The sequence below is a fragment of the Lepus europaeus genome, chromosome 4, assembly GCF_033115175.1.
Source record: "Lepus europaeus isolate LE1 chromosome 4, mLepTim1.pri, whole genome shotgun sequence".
Classification (NCBI taxonomy): domain Eukaryota; kingdom Metazoa; phylum Chordata; class Mammalia; order Lagomorpha; family Leporidae; genus Lepus; species Lepus europaeus.
Window position 1 is genome coordinate 12,338,456 of NC_084830.1, and position 17,992 is coordinate 12,356,447.

General features: G+C 48.1%; 1 protein-coding gene across 3 annotated transcripts in view; it reads left to right on the top strand.

The window, feature by feature from the left end:
• Positions 1–17,992, top strand: part of ASAP1 (ArfGAP with SH3 domain, ankyrin repeat and PH domain 1) — a 381,790-nt gene that overhangs the window by 41,582 nt on the left and 322,216 nt on the right. For 2 of the 3 annotated variants that reach the window (XM_062187980.1, XM_062187981.1), the window contains exon 2: positions 3,500–3,584. In XM_062187980.1, the coding sequence (XP_062043964.1) occupies positions 3,526–3,584 (59 nt within the window). In that variant the 5' untranslated portion in view covers positions 3,500–3,525. Of the gene's footprint in view, positions 1–3,499; positions 3,585–17,992 lie in introns of those variants that run through there. The other variant, XM_062187982.1, reaches the window with a different exon arrangement.

Consider the following 17,992-nt stretch of genomic DNA (forward strand, 5'->3'; position numbering starts at 1 on the left):
TTTGGTGTTCATAAATCAGTATGCCCTTGTGTACTAATCTGCTTTTGCTGAGTAACTAAAACCTCAGTGTCACAGTGTTTTGCTTGACAGCAGATGCTTGTCCTCATGCTTAGGGACCTGTGGGTGGTTGTGGTTTGCTGATCTGGGTTGGACATGGCTGGCTCACGCTGGACTGACATGGCTGGCTCATGCTGGACTGATGGTTGGGTTCAGATCTGCTGCATGTGTCTTCTTTCTGGGATTCGGCCTGAACGAAAGCAACTGATAGGAGCTAGGGAGGCAAGTCCTCTCCGGCACATCCCAGGAGTGCAAGAGAGATGGTCTCAGGACCAGCACCCGGTCATTTCCACCCACATCCCATTGACTAAAGCAAGTCAGAATCCAGTGAGGCAGGGAAATCAATACCATGTATTGATTTGGCAAGTATTACAAAGTCACGTGACAGGGAAGAGATGTGTAGTTCAAATTCATGTTGAAAGTGAAGAACTGGGAGGAGTGATCTGCACAGTCTCAGCTGACCCATGTGGTAAAGCAAGGAAAGCAAAGGAAACACGAATCAAGGACTGGGCTGGGAGAGGTGTTGGCTGTTTCTGTAAGTAACAGGCCCTTACGTTTTGTAGGTGTGCTTAGTAAAGTGGGGTCCATGATGTTCTAGAAAGAGCATGACCTGTGATTGTCAGGGAGAGCATGTGTTTACCCTGTTGCCAACACCACCCTGTCTTGATGACACTAGCTTTGTGGCAGGTTTTGAGGTCAGGAAATATGAATCTTCCAAACATTGTTCTTATTTTTCGAGATCTCTTTGGCTATGCTTAGTGCACTGAATTTTCATAGGAGTTTTAGGATAAATTTGTCAGTTCTCCATCTAATTTAAATTCATGATCCCAGGCTCAGAAAGATTCAGTCACTTGCTATTGGCATCTGTATTTGAAGAAAGTGGTTTGATCAGTTATTCATCAAATATTTATTAATATGTTAATTCAGGGCATTTTATATTGTATATACCAATGAGCAAATACAAGCTTAATCCTTGTACTTACATAGCATATAATCCAGTTAGATCAACAGATAGCAATCAGTGTTCATGTTAATGAATTTATAGGCATTCCCTGACTTATGATTCAACTTAACGATTTTTTGAATTATAATGGTATGAAAGTGTACCCATACAGCCATTCTGTTTTTCACTTTCAATATTCAATAAATTACATGAGATAGTCAATGCGTTTATTGTAAAATGGGCTCTGTGTTAGACACTTTTGCCTAAAACAGGTGGGCATGCTAAGTGATTTGGATTTTAGGCTAACATAAGTGTTCTGAACGTCTTTAAGGTAGGAAAGGCTAAGCTGTGATTTTCACTCGGTCAGGTGTATTTAAGTGAGTGTTTGACAATGATATTTTCAACTTATTTCAATTGGGTTTTTGGGGATGTGGTTCCCTGGTAAGTTGAGGAGCATTCGTATAATTAAAAATTGAGATAAGGGCAATGGTCCAGTCTGGGGGAGCAGAAAGTTTCCCTGCGGATCTAACATTTAAAGAAATACAGGAGTTGACAAGGCAAAGAGGGAACAGTGTGGGCCAAGGCCTCGTGGTGGTGGAAGAACTGCAGCATGCTCCAGGATCTAAAAATGACTCGTGGCCTCAGCAGTGGCTGGGAGGTTGGCAAGAGTCAGACCACGTGAAGTGGTGTAACTTCCTCTCCCGGTGCACTGAGAGCCACAGGAGGATGCTAAGCTGATGGTGGAGAGAGGGGAGAGGACACCACCAAGTTTACCTTGAACCAGTAAAAAGCATGAGTCTTGTTTAGGTCTGGGTTTCTTTTCTTTTTTTTTTTTTAATATTTTATTTATTTATTTGAGAGGTAGAGTTACAGACAGTGAGAGGGAGAGACAGAGAGAATGGTCTTCCATTTGCTGTTTCACTCCCCAAATGGCCACAACAGCCAGAGCTGTGCCGATCAGGAGCCAGGAGCTTCTTCCTGGTCTCCCTCATGGGTGCAGAGGCCCAAGGACTTGGGCCGTCTTCTACTGCTTTCCTAGGCCATAGCAGAGAGCTGGATGGGAAGAGAAGCAGCTGGGACTAGAACCGGAGCCCATATGGGATGCCGGCACCGCAGGCGGAGGATTAATCTACTGTGCCACAGCGCCAGCCCCAGGGTCTGGGTTTCTAAACCAATGCTTCAGAACCCATTTCTGACCTTTATGAGACTATTTATATATGGAGAAATTACTTGCAGCCTGGTCAGGTGAAGCTGTATCTTTTTATTATATTTTTGTATTTTAATATTTGCAGATATTTCAGTAAAAGACCTTATCTAAGGGACACATGCTGTAATATCTGTGACTGAAATGGTAAGATGTCTGGAATTTTCTTCCAATCACAACACTGGGAGGGGAAGGATGCAGGTATGGGTTGGGTAGGCTTGGTTATGGGTTGATGGTGAATGGGGCTAGTGATGGGTCCATGGGGTTCATGTCTTTGTCTTTGTGTCTACACAGAATTCTCTGTAATGAAAGGTAGGGAGAGGTAGCAGGGTCAGGGTAGAGAGAGAAAGAGAGGAGGGAGAGACAGACAGACAGATGGGCAGCATGGGAGAACAGATTTCAGAAGAGAGATGATGATGGTGGACATTAGTTAGGATCAGCTGCCGTGGCCCAGGTTAGATTGACAGAGGTGTTGTGCTGGGCTGGGTCAGTGGGGATACAGAGAGAGATGGGATGGGAGATCTCTGGGGAGTAAGGTAGACATGACTTGGGGATGGACTGGATATGGGGGTGAGGAAGATGATGGGGTCAAGAATGCGTCTAGGTGTTTGGCCCAGATAGGGATGCTGCTCTGCACTCAGGATCCCTGGGGAAGGACCAGGCAGGCTTCTGGGCTCATCTAGTTTGTATACCCTAACCTCTCTTTCCACACCATCCAGCAAATATTGAAGCTCTTCCCTTATGTAACACCTCACCTCCCAGACTTCCTGTGCTCTGTGCACTCGGCAATTAATTAAGCCTTGGTATGCATGAATTAATTAAACTCCTCTCAGGTTCAGAGGGGGCTGTCCTGAAATAGGTGCATTCGTCTCTGTCTGCCTCCTTCCTGGGGCTCGTCTCCCTTGTCAGGGGAGCACGTCTGCCTTCCCGGGAGCATGCGGCTTCGGGTGTCTGTCTGTCAGTCGCACCCATCAGCACGCTTGAATTTCATGTGTGGAAGCCTAGGTCTGGAGAAGTTAATGACTTGTAAATTGCTCTCCAACGTAGAGCTCGAAATAGATGCAGGAAGGATTCCTGAGCACTTCCTTGCACAGATACCGCGATGGCGATGGCAGCCCCAAGGTGGGGAGCTGGCGTGTGGGCCTCCTGGTTGCTCCTCTTCCCATTCCTGGACAGCCACGCTGTGGTGTGAGAATGCTGCTAACGAAGGCGCAGGCCCACGAGTGAGATCACGTGTGGCTCGCACCTCCTGCCCGTCTCTCTGGATGACCCTTGTTACCTTTTCTCCCATCCAGGTCATTTCTGATGTGACGGCTGAGACATGAGATCTTCAGCCTCCAGGCTCTCCAGTTTTTCGTCGAGAGATTCACTATGGAATCGGTGAGTGGTCTCTAGCCCATCCTGTCCAGAAAACCCAGACTGGGACCTACACAGAGATTCTTTGTGGGGATTGAAAGGCAGCGTTTGCAGGAATGCAAGCAGTACAGTCTGACCGAGACACCCTCAGCATGAATATTAGTGGATGTGAGCTCGCTGGTGTTTGTAGAGCTGCAGATTTTCCCAAGTGTTTTCTATCACATGCGCTGTCGCCTTTATTCAGAGGCAAAGGTGGTGGTGGTGGGGGGGGAGGAGATGAGCCAGGAATAGCACCAACGACAGCACCAATGACAGGTGCAGTGGAAGTCCAAGAGTATTAGGCACTTTAGAAGCATTTCATTCAATGCACCCAGCCCTCCTACCACTTTCATTTTACAGAGAATGACCTTGCCTGGCTGGATTTGAAGTCAGTTTTTCCTGACTCTGAGACCCCTTTATTTGCTGTACCATGTTGCTTTTTGGTAGAAGTGTGCTTTCCCCCATTTTGCAGGTGGGATTACTGAGGGCTGGAATAGGGGCATATGATGGGCCATCTAAGGCACCTGACCTCAGTGGCTGGAGGCTTGTGTTTGAGGATGTTAAAAATTAGACTGGACAAGGAAGAGCCATGCAAAACTAGGCAGAGCAAAACCTCCAGAGCCCAACAATCTTAAAGCTGTCAAGGTGACCTGACATAAGGTTCAGTGCTGTGGCTTGTGTTTCTAAGAAGCCCAATTGGTGTGGTATTGAGAGTGTGGGGCCGGCGCCGCAGCTCAATAGGCCAATCCTTCATCTGCGGCGCCGGCACACCGGGTTCTAGTCCCAGTCGGGGCGCCAGATTCTGTCCTGGTTGCCCCTCTTCCAGGCCAGCTCTCTGCTGTGGCCCGGGAGTGAGGTGGAGGATGGCCCAAGTGCTTGGGCCCTGCACCCGCATGGGAGACCAGGAGAAGCACCTGGCTCCTACCTTCGGATCAGCGCGGTGCGCTGTCTGCAGCGCGCCAGCCGCAGCGGCCATTGGAGGGTGAACCAATGGCAAAAGGAAGACCTTTCTCTCTCTCTATCTCACTGTCCACTCTGCCTGTCAAAAAAAATAATAATAATAATAATTAAAAAAAGAAAGAGTGTAGGTGCTGGAAGAGTGATTTCTGGCCCTGGCACCGACTTGCTTTGTGGTATCAGGCAAGTCACTGGCCCCCCCTTGTTTCTTTTGTTTTCTAATATATGAAAAGGGGATGATGAATATTCATGTTTCAGGTTTTTTGATGCAGATTAGGGGAAAAGGTAGACAGTAAAGTGACTTGCATAAAGCAGGTCCCTAGAGCATTGCAGTTATTTTAGGTTGGAAGTAGCTGTGAAGGATGATTGGGCAAGCAAACTATCCGCAATGGGTGGGAGGGGTTAGAGGCTGGAGGCAGGGAGTCCAATATCGGAGGCTCATGCGGTGACCCAGAATGGGAACTGTTACAGCCTTCAGGGTAAATGAGGATTTCTGTGCTTATTTTCATAATGTTTCTATTACAGGGTTGCTCAAAGTCATGCTTTACTTTGTTTTTAAAGTCAAGAGTTTGACACAAAGTGGCGTGAGTTTTGTAAGTGTCTTTTTAGGTTGCATTAATTATGATTGCAAGGATTCAATGCATTACCAGAATTAGATTTTACTGTGAATGACATAAAATCTCACAAACATTGGCTTTAAAAATACAGTAAATATATTTCTCTTGTATCTAAAAGTTCAAATATAAGGGGTGCTGAGCTGTTGTAGCCATCTGGAAGAGGCCCAGGCTTTTTGTCTCTTGTTTCTCGGCCACGTGGGCCTGCATTCTCAAGATCACCTTATGGTCCCATTCTTGCTGTTTCTGCTCCAGCCACAGCATCTACCTGCAGGAAGAAGGAATGAGAAGAAGAAAGACAGCCCCCTCCCTTTAAGTATGTTTCCTGGAAGTTGCACCTGCTGTTTCTGCTTACATTCTGTTGACCAAAACGAAATCCTGTGGCTGTACTTAGCTGCTAAGAAGGCAGAAATGTAATCTTTATTCTTCCAAACTATGTGTTTACTAAATCAAGAGTTGTTACAGAAGAAAAGAGCAGATAGCAGCGGAGAGATCTTTGTGGTGCTGTGCTGGGCGAAAGAGTGCTCCCCAGAGGACAGACTGTGTGGCCAGTCAGCTTCTGGTCCTGTCCTGGATCCACAGTTCCATACTTCGGTGAACTTTGATAAGCTGCTTAACCTCTCTGCCTCATTTTCTTCGTTTGCAAAATCCTGTTTTATACACCTGTGTACATAGGTAGATGAGTTTAGGTAAAGCACTCAGGAACAGTGTCTGGTAAGTGCTACCCAAGTGATGGTTGTTACCACCACCACCACTATTTTATTACTGCTTCTACTTCTGTTATTATTAACATTACCACTATTACTACTTTTGTTACCACTAATGCCGCTTCAACAAATACCACCACCATTGCTTCTGCTAGTACTGTTGTTTCTCTTAGTAATTTCTGCTGTTTCTACTATTTTTTTAAAAAGATTTTATTTATTTATTTGAAAGCAGAGTTACAGAGAGGCAGATACACAGAGAAAGGTCTTCTATCCGCTGGTTCACTCCCCAGGTGGCCACAATAGCTAAAGCTGTGCTGATCCAAAGCCAGGAGCCAGGAGCTTATTCCAGGTCTCCCATGTGGGTGCAAGGCCCTACACACTTGGGCCATCTTCCACTGCTTTCCCAGGCCACAGCAGAGAGCTGGATCAGAAGTGAAGCAGCCAGGACTTGTACTGGCGCCCATTTGGGATGCCAGCACTGCAGGTGGCGGCTTTGCCTGCTACGCCACAATGCCGGCCCCTGTTTCTACTATTAATACTACTTTTGTTACTTCTCCTGCTGCTGCCCCACTGTTATTACTACTAAATCTCTGTTCATGCATAGTGTGGTGTTTTCCCCAATGTGAAGATAATATTCAAAGAGGAGCCTAGGATGGATAGGGAGTTGGCAATGGTGAGGAGAGGATGAGGCAGGCTTCTGAGGTTCTATTGATGTTTCCTGAGCTGGGTGCTGATTTCATGGGATATGAAAATTCCTTCAATGGTACACTTATGACAAAGACAGTTTTATGGATTCATCTTACACTTCATCTAAACATGTTGTATAGCTGGTAAGCTGAAGAGCGTGAGTGCAACCTATACCTGTCCGATTCTGGAACTGCACTCCTCACTGTAATGTGAGGCCAGCACCTTTCCTCTCTGCTTACTGATTGACTCTTTCATCCATTCATCTAACAGCTGGTCAGTTGCTTACTACGTAGGTGCCAGGAACTGGCTAGGATGCTTGGGACACAATGGTGTGTGCAGTAGATGTGGCCTGCCCTCATGGAGCTTTGGGTCTAGAGTCCATGCAAATGGACTGCCACCAGGTTCAGTGTGGGATGTCCTGGGGCCAGAGGACAAAGCAGACCCTGCCACCCAGGTCCACATGTTCTGCAGTAACACTGTCCATCTCAACTGATCCTTTGATAGGCGAAGAAGTTCCCACACCAGCTTTGCCTACCCCATGAGGGCCACATAAGAAATATAAAGCAGGTGGCTCTGTCCCCTGCTAACCCACGCTAAGAAGGGTGTCAGTGTTTCGTGTTTGTAACTGTGGCAGTTGTGAACCCACCTGGTGTGCAGCGGGCAGGTGCAATGGCTTGTGAGTTCAACAGAAGAGAAGGGGAACTGCAGGTGCCAGAGACTTTCTGTGTGATCAAAACATGGAGGGAGGGGCCTTTTATTTAAAACACATGGATGAATGAGTGACTGAAGGAATGAATAAAACCACAACCCACAGCAATGCAGTTGTCATCTCCAGGAAAGCTCAGGTCCAGGAGCCTAAAAGGAGCATGATCCTTTCCCTTTCTTCACCCCAGATACCCCCAGGAAGGCAGGGACATGGCCAGTGGGAGCTGAATCGAGTAACCTCCCAGCCAGCAGTGGGAATCAGTTGGCTGCATTTTCAGGGTTTTTCTCCAGCTGTGGAAACCAACTGACCTAAAGTGCAGACGCTCCTAAGCCAAGTGCATGGGAAGCCCTGTGACTGCCCGCCTCCCGCTTTGCCTTTCCAAATGTCAGAGCAGTCGCCCTGTCATTATCATGCCGCCGGCCGTCAGCCCAAATTGAATTTCCTGAGCCCAGCTGATGTCCCTGTTTGGCTGCTGGGCAGGGGTCAGGAATGCATGCTGCACGTGGACAGGAAACGTGTCCCTGGAGCTGCATGCATAAGGCTGACCCCTCTGCTCTGCATGGCTAATGTTGTTGGAGGGTTAGGAAGCCTTGTGATTTCTGAGTGAAAAAAAAAATAAATGTATTTTAGGAAAACAGTATTCTGGTTCCCTTGTGAAGGCCCTTTCAGTGTGACTGAGGCTGTTTAAAATTCAGCTGCTGCTTTCACAGCATTGGCCATTCTCCAGTAGATACACCAGGGAAGGGAGGCTTCGCCTAAACCCAGAGTTGGGGAACTCATCATCCTGCTTCTGTCTCTCGTTGTCCCTTCTTGCCTTCGGAAGTAGGAAGCAGTTGCTGAGTGCCAAGCTCCGTGCTAAAGGACTCATTGCTTGAGCTTATTGGTCATTTGTTTTAAAAGACTAAGTTCCTTCTACAAGTCTGCCCAGCACCTCATTGTTCAAGTCTCTTCATTGGGGTAAAAGATGTGATTCCTTCTCTGAAGGAGTTGAGCCTTTATTTTACTCTCCAAACACTTGGAGAGCTTCTGTCTTCCAGGGACTGCGCCAGCTGTGGGAATTCTGAGGTGAGCGCCATGTAGCCCCCTCCTGGATGGAGAAGCTACGAGAAGCCGCAGTGTTGTGTCAGCAGAGCTGGGGGTTTGGTGCCACGGGATTGTGCTGAGTCATGCTCTCAGGTCAGGCTGTCAGCAGGGTCATGGCTGACCCCTGAAGGTGGGGGAGGGTCCCTCCTGCGTCTTCCTGGCTTCTGCTGTTTACTGGCATTCCTTGGCCATGGCCCTGTCACCCTGGTCCTTGCCTCTGTAGTCACATGATGTTCTCTCAGGTGTTTCCTCTCAGACAGGGACACAGGCCACACTGGATTAAGGGTCTGCTCTATTCCAGTGTGACCTCATCTTGCTTACATCTGCAAATATTTCCAAACAAGGTCGCTGTTGGCTGCCCCCAGACATGGAAGTAGAATCTCCTGGTGAGGCCTTTCCAGGGGACTCTGGTGGTCAGCTGGGTGGGGGACCACTGGTCAGGACTGTATGTGGTTCCAGTTCCAGAGAATCCCTCTGGTCTGGGATGGCCACAGATGCCCACAGTTAAGAGATAAATGGACAGGTCAGGCTGTGACCATGCCTGCAGGCCCTCCTGCCCTGAGCCTCTGCTCAAGGTGCAGCACTGTAGATTCAGAACAAGTGGTTTTCCAAAGCCATGGCGACTGATATGTGAGAACAGGGGCACTTTCAAAAGTCGGTGGAAAATGGAATTAAAAGAGTTTGGTGCAAAAAAGATTACTGAAATCCATGCATAGTTGTTTTTTTTTTTTTTTAATTTTATTTGAGAAGCAGAGTTATAGACACACACACACACACACATACACAGAATCTTCCATCCTCTGGTTCACTCCCCAGATAACCGCAACGGCCAGAGCTGAGCTGATCCGAAGCCAGGAGCCAGGAACTTCTTCTAGTTTTCCGACGTGGGTACAGGGACCCAAGCACTTGGGTCATCCTCTGCTACTTTCCCAGGCCATAAGCAGTGAGCTGGTTTGGAAGAGGAGCAGCTGGGACACAAACCGCCACACATGTGGGATGCTGGTGCCATAGCCAGAGGCTTAGACCACTGTGCCACAGTGTCGGCCCCTTTGCACAGTTTTTTCATGCTACTTATTTCAGAGAACTTTTTTTTTTTTTGACAGCCAGAGTGGACAGTGAGAGAGAGAGACAGAGAGAAAGGTCTTCCTTTTGCCGTTGGTTCACCCTCCAATGGCCGCCGCGGTAGGCGTGCTGCGGCCGGCGCACCGCGCTGATCTGATGGCAGGAGCCAGGTGCTTCTCCTGGTCTCCCATGGGGTGCAGGGCCCAAGAACTTGAGCCATCCTCCACTGCACTCCCGGGCCACAGCAGAGAGCTGGCCTGGAAGAGGGGCGACCGGGACTAGAACCTGGTGTGCCGGCGCCGCAAGGATTAGCCTAGTGAGCTACGGCGTCGTCTATCAGAGAACTTTTTGAAGGCCTCTTGTATTTCCTGTGGTTGGAGCTAGTGAGTGCTTTTTATTTCTTTTACATTTTGTTTTTAAAAGTTTTGGTAGTGGTGAAATGCATAGAATAGGAAAATTACCTTCTTAACTGTTTTTACCTATACAGTTCAGTGGCCCTAGGTATATTTGCATTGTTGTGAAACCACCATCATCCATCTTGAGACCTTTGTTCATCTGCTGAAATTCTGTATCCCTTAAACACAGACTGACCGTTCTTCTTATCCCCTGGCCCTGCTTTCTGTATCTATGCATTGTTCTCTTCTAGGAGCCTCAGATTAGTGGGATCATACAGTGTTTGTCTTCCTGACTGGCTTATTTCCCTTAGCCTCATGTTGTCAAGGTTCGATGCAGGTTGTAGCATGTGTCAGAGTTCCTTTATGAGGCTAAGTAATATTCCATGGCAACTGTATCTCACATTTGGATTATCTGGCCGTCCTTCTGTGGGCACTTGGATTGTTTCTGCTTTTTGACTGTTAGGAATGCTGTTGCTCTAAACATGGGTGTGCAAATGTTTCCTCAAGATGCTGTTTTCAATTCTTTATATACCCAGAAATGGAGTTGCTGGGTCATACGGTGGTTCTGTGCTTAATTTTTTGGGGAAACACCATACTGTTTTCCTTAGAAGCTACCCCAGTTTACGTTCCCACCAACAGTGGGCAAAATTCCTATTTTTCCACATCCTTGCCAGTACTCATCATTTTCTGTTTTGTGATGGTAGTTCCTTTATTAGGGATGGTATATGAGCCAATTAAGCAATTTGTAAAGTATTTATTTGTTAGAGAGAGGAGAGAGAGAGAGAGAGAAAGATAGATGTCTTCCACCTGCTGGTTCACTTCCCAAATGGCTGTAACAGCTGGGGCTGGACCAGGCTAAAGCCAAGAGCCAGGAACTCCGAGTCTTCCTTGGGGGAGCAGGGACCCAAATACTTGGGCCATTGTCTGTTGCTTCGCAGGAGTAATAGCAGGGAATGGGATCAGAAGCATGGTAACCAGGACTCAAACTGGCTCTCTGATATGGGATGCCCCACTACACCATAACCCCCACTCCCATCCCAATTAAGCAATTCTGGAGCATTTATTTAAATCCTAGGCATGAAAAATACAGACCTAATGGTTCCTGCCTTCAGTGTACTCAAATCAGTCAGAGACAATAGTTATGTCAACAGGTCATTTCAGTCCAATATGGTTGGTATAATGAGAGGAGCCTTCAGAAAGTTCATGGAAGATATATAGTATGAAAAAATTGTGTGTGGATTTTGTATTTTTTGCACCCAAATAAATGTCTTTTAATTCAAGCTTTCCACCAATTTTTCAAGTGTCATGAATATCCTTAGGTAGTATGTTATGCCTTGCATACATTTAAAATGGTAGGAAATGCTGAGTTTTGAGGTGTATCATTTAGGCAAAGTTGTGGAATGTGTGGGGTGGAGGGGACTTTCCAGTAGAACTTTCCGTGTTGATGGAAATGCTCTCTTTCTGCAGCGTCCATTGGCTACATGTGCTTGTAGAACAAATAAAATGTGCCTAGTGCAGTTTTGAGCTTTAAATTTTGTTTAGTTTTGGTGAATTTACGTGTAAATTGAAGTTTGCCATCACTTGGCTGCTGCTTGGATGGTGCTATACTGGATATCGTTGTTATACTTGAACGTGCATGTGAGCCCCACGGGGAACTGGGTGAAAAGCAGACTCCCAGGTCCTCCATCTGTGTTTCGGCTTCCTTCCGTCTGTAGTAGGTGCAGTGAATCTGCATTTCCACCACTGCAGGTGACTCTGATGCAGGCGCAGTGTGCGAAGTGCCAAGTCTTGAGGTTTTTGGACTTCTGTGTTCTCAGAATATCTTCTCTGAAGGATCCGAAGCCAGGAGCCGGGTGCTTCCTCCTGGTCTCCCATGAGGGTGCAGGGCCCAAGCACTTGGGCCATCCTCCACTGCCTTGCCGGACCACAGCAGAGAGCTGGACTGGAAGAGGAACAACCGGGACTAGAACCCGGTGCCTATATGGGATGCCGGTGCTGCAGGCGGAGGATTAACCAAGTGAGCCACGGTGCCGGCCCCCCAACTGGGGTTTCTTGTAGCACAATTTGTACAACCCTGATCCAGCTTAGCCTCATCACAATCTTAAATCCTGTGAAATGCATAATAAGAACTGGGTTTCTAATAACTACAGTCATGTGCCACTTAACCTTTCCATAACATCAGGCTGTGTGTCCATGAAGATTATAACTGACGTGGAAAGTTCCTGTGTCTTCATGACGTCCTAGCTGTTGTACCATCAGAGCAGTGCATCACTCGTGTGTTTGTGGTGATGCTGGTGTAAACCACCCTGTTGTGCTTCTGGTCATACACACATGCAGTGTGTGTACTTGATAATAACCGACTGTGAGACTGGTTTGTGCATTTACTACGTTACGCCTTTTATTGCTATTTTGAGTGTGCGGCTACTGTGAAGCCGTCTACTGCATTATGCTGGCAGCGGCCTCCTCCATCTTGTGGTCCCCACATCTCTTGATTGCATCAAGGGGCCATGTGCAGTGATTGACCTCTGCCATCTCAGTTTGTAAGTGCACCCTGTGATGTTTGCCCAACAATGAAATTGCCTAATGACGCACTTCTCGGAACATATCCCCATTGTTAAGCGACATATGACCGTCTCAGCATGCCAGAGACAATTTAAAAGCAGCAATTACCTCTGGAATTGCAAGTTGAAGCAGAAGCACCGTTTGTGCGTGAGTCAGCCATTTTTCCCTTTGCCCGGGATGCTAACCAGCCTTCTTGGCATCATGTGGCAGAATTTATGAGCAGTGATGAAGAGCTCAGGCTGCCTGGCCTGCATGTGAATGCTGGCTCCACCCCTGGAACTTACTGGGTGGTCCTACACAAGTTTTCTTATCTGCTAAATGGGTACAGTAGCTGCTACCTGAAACAATACCAGTTGTGTAAAACCCGGCACATGGCACTTTGCATTAGTTATTGTAATAGCAACAGCAAGAGTGATAGCTATTACTGAGCATGACTGTCTCCTGTAAGTACTGATGTTGATGAACTCATTTAACCCCAACAACAACCCTGTGAGGATACAGTGCTTTAAAAAAAAAAAGATTTATTTATTTATTTGAAAGTCAGAGTTACACAGAGAGAGGAGAGGCAGAGAGAGAGAGAGACGGGGGGCGAGAGGGGGAAGAGGTCTTCCATTCCCTGGTTCACTCCCCAATTGGCCACAACAACCGGAGCTGCGCTGATCCAAAGCCAGGAGCCAGGAGCTTCTTCCAGATCTCTCATGCAGGTACAGGGGCTCAAGGACTTGGGGCATCTTCTACTGCTTTCCTAGGCCATAGCAGAGAGCTGGATCGAAGTAGAGCAGCCAGGACTGGAACCGGTGCCCATATGGGATGCTGGCACTGCAGGTGGCAGCTTTACCCGCTACACCACAGCACCGACCCCGAGGATATAGTGTTATTTCCATCGCAGAGACCACTGAAGCTCTCAGAGGTTTGGGGAGTTGTTTAGGACCACAGTTCTGGTACATGGTACAAGTGGAGCCTGCAGTTGTCACTTAGACCTACTGTGATATTATATTAGCCTCATATTCTTAGGAAAACCTTTTAAGATGCGCATACCCTTTTTTCCCACATCCAGCCCTAGTGTAGGAATTAATCTACAAGTCAGTTCAGCTTCCAGGAATCATTTCACCCAGCTGCCTACTATTCTCCCTTTAAAAACCTGCCGTCTTCGGCCGGCGCCGTGGCTCACTAGGCTAATCCTCCACCTGCGGCGCCAGCATCCCTGGGTTCTAGTCCCGGTTGGGGCACCGATTCTGTCCCGGTTGGGGCACCGATTCTGTCCCGGTTGCCCCTCTTCCAGGCCAGCTCTTTGCTGTGGCCCGGGAGTGCAGTGGAGGATGGCCCAAGTGCTTGGGCTCTGCACCCGCATGGGAGACCAGGAGGAAGCACCTGGCTCCTGGCTTCGGATCGGTGCAGTGTGCCAGCCTCAACCGCTGGCCGTAGCGGCCACTTGGGGAGTGAACCAACGGAAAAAGGAAGACCTTTCTCTCTGTCTCTCTCACTGTCTAACTCTGCCTGTCAAAAAAATAAAATAAGAAAAACAAAACAAAAAAAATCCTGTCATCTTCATAACACCAAGCCTGCTTGGGTTTCTTGTTATCAGCCTCCTTATCGGGCATCCTTTACTGCAGCCAACCTCAAAACATTTTGGGAGATATCTTCATGCTAACTACCTTCAAAAGATACTCCCAGCTGGCTATGTCCTCTGAGCTCCAGACTTGATGATCCCAACTGCCTCGCGAATGTCTCTGATGGAATGTAAAGCAAGCCCCCTTGAACATAACACAGTTTGAACATCCCTCATTCAGAAGTCTGAAGTGCTGCAAAATCTGAAACCAACCTGATGCTACAAGTGGAAAATTCCACACCAGGAAACTTTGTTTCATGCCTAAAATTATTAAAAATACCATATTTTCAGCTAGGTATATAAGGCATATTTCATGCTCAGACTTGAGTATAATCCCCAAGATACATCTTTGTATCTGTGCAAGTACTCCAGCATCTGAAATCTGAACCATTTCTGGTGCCTAGTATCCCCAGTAAGGGATAGTCAGTCTGCACCTCAAGCATGGATTCTTCCCCTTACTCCTACAGGAGACCATACTATGCTCCTGCTCCAACCACAGTGGCCCCAACGCTGCCTGTCCATTTGCCTTAGAATGAAATTCAGGTTTCTCACCATGGCCTACCAAGCCCACCCCAGCTCCGCAGCTGGCTTGTGCACACTCTGCAAGCATTGCCCTGTTTCAGGACTCTGCGTCAGGTTGTTTCACAGTCTGCTGGACGGTGTTCTTGCCCCTCCTGCCACCAGCTTCCTGCTCTTCATGTCCTGGAGTCTCAAACAAATCTTTTCCCTTCGCTTTATCTTTATTCTCTCTGGTTGCTCCCTGATGAATATTTTCTTCCTTGTGCTTTTAACAGTCTGGAATTTCTTTCTTCGTGTCCTTGTCTGCCACCCCCACCAGATGGTAAGCTCACAGTGGACAAACATGGGGATGGTTGCTAATCTGCTCATACTATTCCTGGTACATTGTAGGTGTTCAGTTAATATATGTTGCTGTTGAGATCAAATCGGTGGCCCTTGCCAAGCCAATCCTGAACATAAAATGCCAGTTCCAGGCTTGTTCCTGGTAGAATTCTTTCATAGGTTGTGTGCTCCTTGTGTGTGTATAAAAATGGTTGAAGATTGGATGGGAGCTGAGCTGTTTTTATGGGCCTTGGTCTCTTTTCACATTTCTCCTCTGGTTCATCCAGAATATTAGGACCTATCAAGACACTCACAGGGAAAATGGCAGCCTTGGACACTAGTCCATATTAAAGTTGACTTGATTTTGGATTAAAATGGAAACTATGAGCTAATGCATTTTACAGATTTGCGTTGAGAACAGTTTGCTGCTTAAGGAAACCAGGGTGAAGTCTGGAACACTCTGTGTGCTGTTGGAAGGGATTCTTTGCAAATATCTATGGTTTGGTGCTTATAAACAGCCACACAGCCATGCCGGAGAATTGACGCTCAGGCAGCAGTGGTGCCACTGCCAAGGTGAAAATGCGCTGGCCACGCTGAAGTACAGAGGGCCTGTGTTTGGCCTGGCCACAGAGCTGAAGACCTGTAGGCAGCTCATGAGCACTGCGGCCTGCATGCGTTCGGCCCCAGCCCTTGCTTGGGCCTGCCTTTTCTCAGCAGCAGGGTCACTGACTGTGGAGCCCCAGTGTCTGCCTCTGCTGGGTCAGGAGCCGTTGTTGCCAGCTGCCAGAGCTAAGAGGAGACTGGAAGTGGAGTTTCCCCAGGAAAGCACTGGGTAGTGACTGTGTGTCTATGGTGTTTAAGGCCCAATACTCTCCCCTGTGTACTTGGGTGAGTTCCTGAATTCCTTCATGCCCCACTCCATTCTTATGATGGGGGCTTGGGGGTAGGGGCAGGGGCAGGCCGTGGCCCAGAGCTCTGGATTAGGTTATGAGGGGCTGTGCTACTGATAAGTGTCAGTATATTTTTAGTTTTTGTATGTGTTTTTAAAAGTTTGTTTATTTGAAAGGAGAGGGAAAGAAAGAGAGAGAGAGAGAAGAGAGAGAGAGAAAGGTAGAGAGAAAGTTCTCATCTGCTGATTCACTCTCCAAATGCCTGCAACAGCCAGGAGCTGGGAACTCAGTCTGGGTCTCCCACGTGGGTGGCAGTGACCCAGCTGTTTGAGCTGCCTCCCAGGGTGCACATTAGCAGGAAGCTGGAATCTGGAGCAGGGCAAGGACTGGAACCCAGGCACTCTGATGGGAGATGTGAGCATCTCAAACAGCCTGCTCAGAGTTTCAGTTTTGGTTGATAGAATCTTAATTTAAGTGGGCTTAAGCAGCAAATGGGTTCTTGCTCATGTAAGAGGGGGGACTAGGGGGTAAGACTGGACCTCAGGAATGAGTGCATTTGGCGGTGTGGTCACCTTCTACCCTTTTCCTTTCTTTGTCACCACTGATCTCTATCCCCGCTGTGCTTTCCCTATGCTGGCTTTACTGTCAGGCTCTCTGTGCTGTAGCTTTTAGAGGCACCTGCCCCAGAGCAAACCAGTTCAGCAACCCCAGTGGACTTTCTTTCCAGGAGTTCCTGCAGAATGTCTGAATTGATTCCCATTGGTCCAGCTTGGGTCACTTGCCCAGCCTGCATCAACCATTGTGAACAAGGAGATGGACTGCTCTGATTGGACAGACCCATGTCCCCTGCTGCCCTCATAATGGGGGGAGGGGTTATAAAGGAGGCGTGGCCTCCCCAGTGTGTACTTGGAGTACTCCCACCAGAGGAAAGGTACTTACTGGCTGCTGGGGAGGCCAAAACAGATGTCCAAGTCCAGTTTCTTAGGGGGATGAGGGGGATTCAGAAGGTTGTTCTTGTAAATGAAGCCTGACACAGCTCCTCCAGCCAGAGCATCCCTGCTGGCCTGTGTATGTGAAGGGGGCAGGGGAGGGGTGGGACAAGCAGAGTTTCCCAGTCACCTCCTTGTAGCTGCTCTGCTTAGCTCAGGCCATCGGACCGCAGAGGGAACAGGTAACTCATTCCCTTCTCTTTCACTGCCAGCCTCCTCTGAAATGTGGGTCTGGGTCTCTGGTCCCTCTGCGCAAGAGCAGCCCCCGCCTGGCAGGCAGGAGTTGGTTGGGATGAGCGGAGGATCCAGGGCTCAGGAGGCAGCTGGAACAGGAGCGGGTTGGGCTGCCAGGGCCGGTGCTGTGGGCACAGAGGAGGCTTTCCTGCGGCTCTCTGTCCTAGGGAACTGCAGACTCAGCCCCCACTGTCTGGCCTGCCACAGCTTTGCTTCACGGTGTCTCCACCTCTCGCCTCTCCCTGTCTGCATCTCATCCCTGTTGGAGTTCTGTTGGAGAGAGCTCTCTGCATTGCTCGATGTCGCCCCTTGGCAAAAAAAGGGCTTGCCTCCCCGACCAGGGCTTAGCTTCCCTGCTGTGTGCAGCCCCATCAAGACGCTCTCCATGGGGTGTGGGGCCCCATTTTGCTTTTTAAATTAAATTTTATTTATTAAAGCAGAACCTTGGAAGCATGAGGCATGATACATAGTGTCCTGCCTGCCTATTTGCACAGAATCTTTTTGTTTTTTAATTTAAAGATTTACTTATTTATTTGAAAGGCAAAGTTACAGAGAGAGAGAAGGAAAGACAGAGAATCTTCCATCCACTGGTCCACTTCAAATGGCCACAACAACCAGGGTTGGGCCAGGCTGAAGCCAGGAACCAGGAACTTCTTATTGATTTCCCTTGTGGATGTAGGGACCCATGGACTTGGGCCATCTTACACTGCTTTTCCAGGAGCATTAGCAGGAAGCTGGATGGGAAGTGGAGCAGTCAGGACTTGAACTGGCACCCGTATGGGATGCTGGCACTATAGGCCATGGCTTAACCTGCTGTGCCACAGCACTGACCCCACAAATTTTTTTTTTTAAAGATTTATTTGAAATGCAGAGTGATAGGGAGAGATTATTTTTTCTATAGATTTATTTATTTATTTATTTGAAAAAGAAAGAGAAATCCTACATCTGTTCACTCCCCAAATGGCAGCAGTGGTCAAGGTTGGTACTGGCTGAAGTCAGGAGCCAGGAGATTGGAGCTCCATCCAGGTCTCCCACATAGGTGGCAGGGGCCTGAGTAC